General features: G+C 54.0%; 1 protein-coding gene across 1 annotated transcript; it reads left to right on the forward strand.

The window, feature by feature from the left end:
- Positions 1-961: 961 nt before the first annotated feature.
- On the forward strand, positions 962-8901 carry KCND1 (potassium voltage-gated channel subfamily D member 1). Its single transcript, XM_081223227.1, has 6 exons — positions 962-3683; positions 5594-5756; positions 5859-5942; positions 6031-6129; positions 6405-6655; positions 7739-8901. Exons 1-6 carry the CDS (start codon positions 2563-2565, stop codon positions 7965-7967), a joined length of 1947 nt encoding a protein of 648 aa, XP_081079353.1. The 5' UTR covers positions 962-2562; the 3' UTR covers positions 7968-8901.
- Positions 8902-11614: the final 2713 nt, after the last annotated feature.

Consider the following 11614-nt stretch of genomic DNA (forward strand, 5'->3'; position numbering starts at 1 on the left):
ATGGATAAATCCATTGAAAGGCAAAAATTGGCCCTGCATTACTGCTCCCACATTACCAAACACCTTTGTTAAAGGTAAGGCGTCCTCTGTGTGCCATGGCCCTTTCACCTCACTCCATTTACTGCTCCCAAAGACACTATCAAGCTGGGGTAACTCTCCATCCGACAAAGAGAAAAAGAATGCAAGTCACTTCCTCAAGGACATAAGTGGCACAGCTGGGGCTTGAACCCACCCATGCCTGAGGCACTTGGTACCCAGTGCTCTTGTTACCCAGGAGCAGAGCCCTCTAGCGGAGGAGGCATGATTTGAGGCTCCTGGATGTGGACAGATGATGGAGACTGCACCTCAGAGTGGGGCCTGCCTGGGGGAGAACCTGCTATGGAGGTGGGACCTGGCTTGTCCCCATCTGTACTCCCCTTACCCACTCCCCCGCGACGTTCCACATCCGCAAACAGGACAGTGCTCCAGTCCCAAGGCAGCAGTCTTGGTTAGAGCAGGACTCTAACCCCTCCAGCACCACTGGGGAGCAGCTTTGGGGGCCTGGCCTCTAGAGAAACACCCCCCACCAGTTTTCCCCCACCCCCCCTTCTCCAGCCTAGGGGGCAGGGAGGGGACACAGCGCTGCAGCTGCATCATTCCCCGTGGCACTCCCCGCTCTGGGGCCATTAACAGATGCCTCCCCATCGATCGGATCTGCTAAGTGCTGCTGATTCAGACGGGTGGGGGTGGGGGCCCCTGGGGGCAGAGGGGGTAGGATCTGGGCAGGAAGAGGGGGGAGTCCAGGAAGGAGGTGGGGAGAATTGGCAAAGCTCCCTGCCACCCCCATTTTCCAGATGACGCGACTGAGGCCCAACCAGCTTTGTAGGAGGCGGAGCCTCCCCAGGGTCCCTCTCAGGCAGTCCTAGGGGAGGGGGCTCTGGGAGCCACGAGGCCCCTCCCTGCCTCTCTCTCCATCTCCCGGCAAGCTCAGAGGGGCGGGGAGAGAGAGCCAGAGGAGGTGGAGAACTTGGGCAGCTCTGCAGAGTGGGGCAGGAGCTCCGGTGTTTGGTACCCCCAGCCCCACCGCTGTTGCCGCTGCTGCAGCGGGGACACAGGTGAGGACGGCCCTATGGGGAGGGGGAGGGGGCCACCAACAGTGCTGTCCTTGTCCTTCCCTGGTCCAGCCCCCAGGCCCTAGCCCATCCTGGGACACTCCTACTGGACCTTGTCCTTCCAGAGCCTCCTTCCAGGGACCCAGCCCCCTCCTCCTGCCTGTGCTGCCTTCTCCTCTCCCAGGCCTGGCTGTGGCTGCTTCTCCTCTTCCTCCTCTCGTCCTGCTGCCGCTGCTGCTTCTGCCGCTGCCCAGCACATACCACCAGCCCCTCGGGGTGTGGTTTCCCCAGACCAGCCCCCGACGGTGGGACGCAGCCAGATCCCAGCCTTCCTGGGCTCCTGTAAGGCCCAGGAGCCCCCCTCCCTGCAGACACACCCAACTCCCTTTCAACACCCCACCCTGCCCTCCAACCCATTTTGAGGGGGACCCCGTCTTCCTCTTATCTGAGTCTTTTTTGATTCTCTGGATGCTCTGGGGCTGTGCCCAACTTTCTTCCAGTTGAGTCCTAGCCCTGAGGGGTTCTCCAGGTCCCTTCCCTACCCGCTGAACTCTTGAGAGGGTGGACCAGGCTTTCTCAGCCCCCCTGGATACCCTTCTCTACCAGACACCTCTCAGCCTCCGAAAAATAACCTGGCCCCATATCTAACCCTTTAGATACCCCACCCCCTTCTCCAGCCCCGCTAGGGGGCCTCACCTCTCCTTCCTTCCCCAGAACTCCTGTAGATTGTGGACACCCCACCCTCAGGCTATTCTTGGCAGCTCTAGGCACTCCCAAGACACCTCTCAGCCTCTTTACAAACTCCTGGCTCTGTAGCCACCGCTTAGATGCACCAACCCCTTTCCTAGATCCACAAAGGGGCTCCAACCCCCTTATCTTCTCCCCAGAAGTCTTGAGGGTTTGGACAACCCTCCTCACCTCTCTCAGTTCCTTCAGAATCCCCCTCCAGACACTCTCAGCCTCTTGCAAACACCTCTGGTTCCATTTCTACCCCTCCGGATGCCCCGATCCCCTCTCCAACCCCACTAAGTGGTTCCAGTCCCTTCTTCCTTCCCTCAGAGCTCTTGAGAGTGTGGACAACTCCCCAGTGTTTCTTGCTTCATCCTAGACACCCCCAGATACCTCTCAGGCAGTGCTGACCCCTCTAGAATCATCTCAGTCTCTAAACACTCCCTCGGATCCTTTTTGGCACCTCTAGGCGCTCCTCTTCTGCTCCTCTCCATGTCCCCTAGCCCCTTCTCACTCCCTCAAGACATCGCCCTGGTCCCTCTAAGACCCTCTACATGTCCCCCAAGCCCTTGCCCATCTCTCTAGTTCCTCCTCCCGGTTCCTCTTGGCCTCTCTAGACACCCCCAGTTTCCTTGTGCGAGTGGCCCAGGGCCTCTCCAAGCCTCCACCATCCTGGAGACAGCCACATTCTCCTAAAGGCCACCCCCCCAACCAAGTCTCCGTGGGCCTGGGGCGCGGCAGGATGGCAGCAGGCGTGGCCACATGGCTGCCTTTTGCACGGGCGGCCGCGGTGGGCTGGCTGCCCCTGGCCCAGCAGCCCCTGCCCCCCGCGCCGGGGGTGAAGACATCTCGAGGGGATGAGGTTCTGGTGGTGAACGTGAGCGGACGGCGCTTTGAGACCTGGAAGAACACGCTCGACCGCTACCCAGACACTCTGCTGGGCAGTTCAGAAAAGGAATTCTTCTATGACGCCGACTCAGGCGAGTACTTCTTTGATCGCGACCCAGACATGTTCCGGCACGTGCTTAACTTCTACCGCACGGGCCGCCTGCACTGCCCACGGCAGGAGTGCATCCAGGCCTTTGACGAAGAGCTGGCCTTCTATGGCCTGGTGCCTGAGCTCATGGGCGACTGCTGCCTTGAAGAGTACCGGGACCGCAAGAAGGAGAACGCCGAGCGCCTGGCGGAGGACGAGGAGGCTGAGCAGGCCGGGGACGGCCCATCCCTGCCAGCTGGCAGCTCCCTGCGGCAACAGCTCTGGCGGGCCTTTGAGAACCCACACACGAGCACCGCAGCCCTCGTTTTCTACTACGTTACCGGCTTTTTCATCGCTGTGTCGGTCATCGCCAACGTGGTTGAGACCATTCCGTGCCGCGGCCCTGCACGGCGGCCCCCGAGGGAGCAGCCCTGTGGCGAGCGCTTCCCGCTGGCCTTTTTCTGCATGGACACGGCCTGTGTACTCATATTCACAGGTGAATACCTTCTGCGGCTGTTCGCGGCCCCTAGCCGTTGCCGCTTCCTGCGGAGTGTAATGAGCCTCATCGACGTGGTGGCCATCCTGCCCTACTACATTGGGCTCCTCGTGCCCAAGAACGAAGATGTCTCAGGGGCCTTTGTCACCCTGCGGGTGTTCCGGGTGTTCCGTATCTTCAAGTTCTCCAGGCACTCACAGGGCTTGCGGATTCTGGGCTACACACTCAAGAGCTGTGCCTCTGAGCTGGGCTTTCTCCTCTTTTCCCTTACCATGGCCATCATCATCTTCGCCACTGTTATGTTTTATGCCGAGAAGGGCACAAACAAGACCAACTTTACTAGCATCCCCGCGGCCTTCTGGTATACCATTGTCACCATGACCACACTTGGGTGAGTGCAGACCCTGTGTGGGGAGCTGCCTGATCAGTCAATTACACTCACCTTTTCTGTAAAATTAAAAAGGTTAGATAAATGATCTCTCTCTCTCTATTTGAACTTCAATTTGGTCATCTGTAAAAAGTGAGGGAGTTGGATTAATCTCCAAATCCCTCCCAGCTCTGACAATGCCTTAATTTTCAGGTCAGGAGACTTGGGTTCAACGATGGTCTTAGCTGCACTCTTTCTGTTGACCTTGTTTTCTCTGAGCTAGTTTTCCCCTCTGCAAAATGAGAAATGATGATCCCTTCAACATCCAGAGGGGATTCAGTGACATCATGGTTATGAAAGTTATCTGAATGTTTCTGGTGCAGGATAAATAGATATTCGCTTTCTATCACTCCTTTTTCCATCTTGAGGACCCATGTCTCTCAACCCTTTAGATTCATCTGCTGTGTGGGGCACTACCTCTGTGGCTCGGTGATTCCTTGATGTTTCCCCAGAACAAGATATTTTCAGCATCATTTTTTTTTTTTTTTACTGCCAGTCCTTGAGAGGAAATGGGATAAGCGCATCAAATGAAATCACCAAACTCATGTTGCTCTTAAAGACATTGTCTAGGGCAGATAACTGTGGTCCTTTTCTAAATTCCTATCACTGGGATTAGGTATGCAGTTGCTGCTCGGTATCTGTTGAACGGATACATTGGGATTACTCAGGACCTTAGTAGTAGAACAGAAAAATTGATTTGAGGTTTCTAAAAAGTAGAAATTAACTCTGGTTGGAGTTTCAGGATTGCATTGACAAATACTGAGCACTGAGAACAGTTTGGAACTGGGTATTTTGATGTCTTTTTATCCTATTCAGTCCTCACCCTGGGAGGATGTCTCATAGTTGAGGACACAGTCAGAGATGATACATCACAGAGCCAGAAATGGCCAAGTTGGAGAGACTTTTATTTTTATTTTTTTGCGATATGCGGGCCTCTCAGTTGTGGCCTCTCCCGTTGCGGAGAGCAGGCTCAGCGGCCATGGCTCACGGGCCCAGCCGCTCCGCGGCATGTGGGATCCTCCCGGACCGGGGCACGAACCCGTGTCCCCTGCATCGGCAGGCGGACTCTCAACCACTGCGCCACCAGGGAAGCCCTGGAGAGACTTTTAAATGAGTCAAAGTAAAGAATAAGGAAGAGGCATCCTGGGGGAGGGGGTGGGGGCAAAGGCCTAGAGGCTGAAGACTGCAGAGGCTGCGTGTCTGTGGAGGGGATCTGATTGGTCCCGTGGTTAGAACAAGAGTATGCTGTGTGATTTTGAGCAAATCAGTTATGGAACCTTGCTGAGCTTCACTCCCCCCACCCCCAACCAAACAAGTTGGTAAGATTGGCTCTGCTCCATCTCCATGGGAGGGGGGGTGGTATGGAGAAAGGGAGGGAGGAGTTTCAAGGCTCCCCCTCTATTTTTTAATATGAGGACAGTTTCAAGGCTTCCCCTGGGGGAATAGGATGGGGTGCTACCTAGAGAAGGTAAGACAGACACAAGCAAAACCAACAGAGCACTGCTCCCAGGACTCAGAGCCCCTTAGCTGGCTTGTGGTGGTGGGACTCTCTCTCCGGGAGGCTATATTTACTGCCTGTGACTTCCTCCTTCCCCCCATGCTTGGTATTAATAGATTTCCAGCTGACTCAGATGCCCGGTGCACGGCTTGGATGGGGGCAGCAGACAGTAGGGGCTGACGGCCCATTTCTCATTTGACCCCCACTGGTGGCCAGAGAGGTCATTCCCCAATTTTTGCAGAGCAAGAAACTGAGACCAGAGAGTTTGAATGCCTGGCCAGGGTCACAGAGTGAGTCAAGTTGGATGGGATGCAGTGGGGGACTGAGGGGTGGGTGGGTATTTTTCTTGACCTTGGCTTACCTCCCCCGGCCCCAGCTATGGAGACATGGTGCCCAGCACCATTGCTGGCAAGATCTTCGGATCCATCTGCTCACTCAGTGGCGTCTTGGTCATTGCTCTGCCTGTGCCAGTCATTGTGTCCAACTTTAGCCGCATCTACCACCAGAACCAGCGTGCTGACAAGCGCCGAGCACAGCAGGTAACTGCACCTTCCGTCTGAGTACCTCCTATTCCCCACACCCCAAGCCAGTCTACTCTTATGTTTGCCTACCTGACCTTCTATCTCCTCCTCTCTCTGTAGAAGGTGCGCTTGGCAAGGATCCGGTTGGCAAAGAGTGGTACCACCAACGCCTTCCTGCAGTACAAGCAGAACGGGGGTCTTGAGGTGGATAGGGGCCTGGATTGGGGTGGGAGGTGAGCAGTGACGGGAGGAGGAAGGTGCTCACCTCACCTCTCTGCTCTATCCACTCCAGGACAGCAGCAGTGGGGAAGAACAGGCGCTGTGTGTCAGGAAACGTTCTGCTTTTGAGCAGCAACATCACCACTTGCTGCATTGTCTAGAGAAGACAACGGTGAGGCCTAATGAGAGGTGGTGTGGCAGAATGAAGGGGGTCCCTTTGCCACCAAGCCAGCTCCCTCCTGGGATGGGAGGCTCACTACTAATTGTGGAAATCACACAGGGCTTCCCGGAAGAGGCCCAAGTAGAGCTGAGCCTTGAAGTTCAGATGGGCAAGGGAAGGGAAGAGAGAGCGACTTACAGAAAGGAAGGAATGGCCTAAGCAAAAGCCTGGGGGTGAGGTCAGCTTCCTTGTGGTGCCCTGTGACCATGCCTCCCTTCTGCCCACAGTGCCATGAGTTCACGGATGAGCTAACCTTCAGTGAGGCCCTGGGCGCTGTCTCGCTGGGTGGCCGCACCAGCCGCAGCACGTCCGTGTCCTCCCAGCCAGTGGGGCCTGGCAGCCTGCTATCCTCTTGCTGCCCCCGCAGAGCCAAGCGCCGTGCCATCCGCCTTGCCAACTCCACTGCCTCGGTCAGCCGTGGCAGCATGCAGGAGCTGGACACGCTGGCAGGGCTGCAGAGGAGCCCTGCCCCTCAGAGGTAAGCATGCTGACCTGCTGTGCAGCCCCTCTCCCGGGGAAGCTCAGAGCTTGGACCAAGCGGTCTGAGATTTCATGACTCCAGGCCTCCTAGCAAGTCAAGCGCAAACCCAAACTCCTCCATGCTGGAAGCTTGGGCTTATCTTGTCTGGAACTCCTCATTTTTCATTTGTACTTTCAATAAACATTTTTTGAGCATCTACTGTATGCTAGGCACAATTTGGGGCATTTTGGAATTCACTTTAGTTTAGGAGTTTAGTTCAATTTTGGCAGTGAATAGAACAGACAGAAATCCTGAGCTTATGGAACTTCTATTCTAGTGAGATGAGACAGTTAAGAAACAAATACACAGATGATGCAGTGCGTTAAGTGCCAAGGAGAAAAGTAAATCAGGGATGGAGGACAGAGAGTGTAGAACAGGGTGTGATGCAGTTTTAACAGTGTGGTCGGGGAAGGTTTTGCTGAGGTGACGTCTGAGCTGAGATCTGAAGGAGGAGAGGGAATGAGCCACGTGGATACCTAGAGGGAGAGCTTTCCAGGCAAAGCAAACAGCCTGTGCAAAGGCCCTGAGGCAGGAATGGGTCTGCATGTTAGAGACACAGCCAGGAAGCTTCTGTGAGCAGAGTGGAGTGAGTGAGGGGGAGAGTGGTAGGAGGTAAAATCAGAAAGGAACAGGGACCAGATTGTGTAGATCTTACAGTAGACTGTCGTGAGGACTCTGGCACTGCAAGGAGTAAGCACAATAGTTAACACTTTGATGGGTGTGCTCATTATGTAGCAGACACTACTCTGAGCATTTTGTATCATTTATTATCTTATTTAATCTCCACAACATCTCTGTGAGGTAGAAAACATTGTTATTCCCATGCTACAGATGAGAGAAGAGAGGTTTAGAGTGGTTGAGGTGGGATCAGGACTATTTGACTCCAGAGCCCTCACTCTGCACCACCATAATTGAGGGTGCAGGGGAAGCATTTAGCACAGTGCCAGGGACCCAGTAGGCACTCAGTAAATGTCATGATTGCCGTGGCAAGTATTAAGATGACTTTTTAAGAGCCTTCCATCTTCCCACCCTTATCCACAGCCGCTCAAGCCTCAATGCCAAGCCCCATGACAGCCTTGACTTGAACTGCGACAGCCGGGACTTCGTGGCTGCCATCATCAGTATCCCCACCCCTCCTGCCAACACCCCAGATGAGAGCCAACCTTCCTCCCCTGGCGGTGGTGGCAGTGGGGCCAGCAGCACCCTCAGGAACTCCAGCCTGGGTACCGCTTGCCTCCTTCCCGAGACTGTCAAGATCTCTTCCCTATGAGGGACGGGCCTGCCCATACAGCGCGCTCTCCCAATTCTTGGGGGCTCCCTTCCAAAGCCGTATTTTGGGGATGCAGAGAAGGGCAGCCTGGGGACCCCTTCTGCCCCCCACTGAGAACTATGCAATGGAGTCTCATGGAATGGCCCACCTGGTGGGGAAATAGCCAGGGAAAGGGAAACTTCCCCTACCCCAGACAGTTTTCCCTGTGGGAGCTGAAGCACTGGGCTTCCTCAGGCCCCCAGCCTCCTTGCTCCAGCACACTGGGACTGGCCCCTCTACCCAAGTGGGCCTCCTGCATGCTCCTCCCCTCAGGAGTTCTGGCCCAAGAAGAAGAGGTGAAACTTCCTCTTCTCTCTGGCTGAGCTGTGGAGGTTTGGGGGTTCAGAGAAGAGAACCCTCACTTCTGATCTGGCCTCTAGAAGAAGTCCCCACCCTCCACCAGGCCCAACAACTCTCAAATTCCGAAGCTTGGAGTGCCACCACAGGCTTCATGGGCTGTGGCCTCAGCAGTGACCTTGGTTCAGGGGTCAGGCTGCCTTTCCCAACACACACAGATAGCACAAACACCAACCCCCCTTCCCTGGCTGCTGGAAATGGGCCCCTGCAACCCCGTCCTCCACTGGGCTCCCAGCAAACTCTAGCAATAGCAGCTGCTGCCGTGACATTATGCAAAGCCTCTGCCCAGTTTGCTGCAGTATTTACATCTGCCCTAATCATAGGGGCCACCTCTAACTACTCCTCCTTCTCTCTTCTCTGGCTTGCTTCCTTCCTGGGTTGGGCTGGAGTCTGGACTGGCTGAGATAAAAGCCTGGCAGCTGGCGAGAGCTGGGCTGTGTTTGGAGATCATGGGCTGATTCCATGTTCTTGGGCAGGAGTCCAGAAGTGGCAGGGGCTGAGGCCTGGGTTGTTCCTGAGCTCTGGCAGCTGGAGGAGGCAGGAGGAACTTCTTGATCTCCTCCTTCTCCCCCACAATGCCTTTTCACATATCCCTCTCTCTTCTCCCTCTTCGGTCACCTTCCGGAACTCTCTGTCTGCTCTCAGGCTGAAATCTGGCATCATCTCAGGTTCCCTGTCCCCAGCACTGTCCCTGCGGAGCTGGTGGTTGACAAAGATGTAGTTTCCATCAGTCAATAAAACCTGAGAGGAGAGACGAGGATGAGCACCTCCTGGCTCTGTGGGTTTGGGGGCTGAGTTGGGCTGGAGGGGTTGAAAATACTCCCAATTTCAATTCCTTTTAACTAGTAGAAGGGCTGTTATGGGGAAAGTTATGGGAGGTGGATGGTTGCTGGTGTGTTTTGGAAGATGGGGATCTAGGAGAAATGAAAGAGGGTGCTCGAAGAGGTGACTCTGCAGCCAGTGAGGTAGGCTAGGACGTCCTGAGACATGCCCCATGGACATAATCTGCTCTAGCCCCCTCACTCACAGATGGGGAAACTGAGACCCAAAGCAGCACACGCTTGGTTAGAGGAGACTTGAACCCAGGCTTCCTGATAGCAAACAGCTCTGAACTGAACCCTGATGAGAAGCATCTCTCAGTTTGGCAAATTCCCCTTCCCTGTGGATGTCCCCTACCTGTACTGTCTCTTCTGGACTACTGGATATACTAGACTAGTGTAACTGAGCTCTGTGGAGCACAGAGAAGATAGACCTTGGATTCAGGTTGACCTGGATTCCAGTCCCTGGGTGAGAGAATCACTTCTCTTCTCTTGCCTCAGGTTGCTAATCTGTGAAATAATCATTCATTCATTCACTAAATATTTATTAACTGCATATCATGTGCTAGCCCTAGGGGTACAAAAATGGGCAAAGTAGACATCACCTCTGATCTACAGAGGTGAGCATGGAAGGCAATTAAGCAGTTACAATATAGTGTAGTAGAACCAAGATTAGTGGATTACAGAAGCATATAGATGGCAAGAGAACCTAACCTGGCTGAACAATGAGTCAAAGTTAGCCAGGCAAAAGACAAAAGAGTGAAAATGTTTTAGGCAGAGGGAACGGCATGTGCAATGACCTGGAGGTTAGAGTGCCAGCTCAGGGCCTTGGGAAACTGAAGTGGTTCAGCACAGCTAGTGAGGAGACTGTGAGACTGTGATGAGGGTGAGGATGTAGAGGTAGGCCAGATCACAAAAGGCCTTTGAAGCTATGATACAGATGTGGACTTCATCCTAAGGATAATGGGGACCACTGAAGGCTTATAAGCAGGAAAGTCATCGCTAGTTTTGTGTTTCAGAAGGATTATTCTGGCTGTGGGGAGTGGGTTATAGAGAGCCAGTCCTGGAGGGAGGAAGAACAGTGAGGCGGCTTTTGCAGTTGCCGAGTTGGCAGGTGATAGTGGCTTAGACGGGATAGTGGCAGTAAGAGTTGGAAAGTCAAGAGATTTCAGAGATAGGACTGGCAAGATTTAGGATTGACAGGTATGTGGGAGTTGAGGAGGAGGGAGCAGTCAGGGTTGACTCCCAGGTTTCTGCCTTGGGCAAAGGCTGGAGGGGGTGCCATTCATTCACTGTCAAAGGGAACATCAAAGCTGTTGAGCACACAGTGACAGGCACATAGAAAGTACTTGGTGAAGGTTAACTACAATTATTATCATAAGTTCAGTTTTAGAGTGTGTAGTGCTGGACAAATATTGAGTAGGGAGTGGGATACATGGATCAAGTGAGATGGTCCTGAGAAGATTCAATGTGATAATGTGCACAGGCATTTGGCACAGGTGTCCTAAACACAGTAAGCCCAGTAAACGTGAGTCTTCTCCTCCCATTAAGTCTCATGAGCAGAAAATACCACCATAGTCTGTTTATTACTAACACCCTTCAAGGAAGAACCTCAACTAGGGTTGGCATCTGAAGGGAGCAGGTTAGGTGGCACTCAGAAGAGCTTTCTGATGGCCTGTATATGGCTTGGCTCTCAAGACTGGCAGGGAGCCCTCACCTCTCACAACAACTTCTCCGTTCATGCGCTCATCTCAACTCCATAACTACTCCCTGAGGTAGTCTGGGCAGGCATTATCATTCCCGTTTTACACATGGGTAACCTCAAATTTGAGACACAATGACCTCCTGAAGGTCATACAGTTGGTAATGGTCCACCGTGCCTGGCACTGAGGTCTTCCTGACTCCAAAGCCTGGGATTCTTTCCACTGCACTGCAGTGCAGACTAATTTATTGAGCACTCACTAGATGCCAGGCACAGCACCAGACCCTTTGCAAGCATTAACCTCTGATCCTTAAATTGGGATTATCATTGCCATTTTACAGAGAAGTAGAAATTGAGGATGGGGTGGGTGTTAAATGACTTGCCAGAGATCACTCAGGAGGGGCACAGCTAGGATTAGCTTGTAGCTCTCCACCCGTTCAGTAGCAGGAATTTTACCAGACTTATTGCGAGACGCTGGTTGCTGACAGAGCTGGTTTATAAACTTTGCTCGATTCAGGTAAACACAGCTGAGGGGAGTTGTGGGGTGGGGAAAAAGGCTGTGCTGCGCCTGCGCGCTAGCCACGGGGGCGGGGAGGTCAACACGAGGGCAGCGGTGCGCCGGTGCCAGGGTGGGCGTGTCTGCTTCCCAAACACCCACTGTCCCAAAGGTGCACGTCTGTCCCAGGGTTGGCCCGTTCGACTTGAGTGGTGGCACGTCTTAACCAATCACC

This window comes from Mesoplodon bidens, assembly GCF_964165515.1.
Source record: "Mesoplodon bidens genome assembly, chromosome: X".
Taxonomy (NCBI): Eukaryota; Metazoa; Chordata; class Mammalia; order Artiodactyla; family Ziphiidae; genus Mesoplodon; species Mesoplodon bidens.

Excerpts from the sequence above, each read along its gene's own strand:
- KCND1 (XM_081223227.1), top strand. The coding sequence starts at position 2,563 with ATGGCAGCAGGCGTGGCCACATGGCTGCCTTTTGCACGGGCGGCCGCG. Across the intron at positions 6,130-6,404 it reads ATTGTCTAGAGAAGACAACG|TGCCATGAGTTCACGGATGA; the intron begins GTGAGGCCTAAT and ends TTCTGCCCACAG. Across the intron at positions 6,656-7,738 it reads AGGAGCCCTGCCCCTCAGAG|CCGCTCAAGCCTCAATGCCA; the intron begins GTAAGCATGCTG and ends CCTTATCCACAG.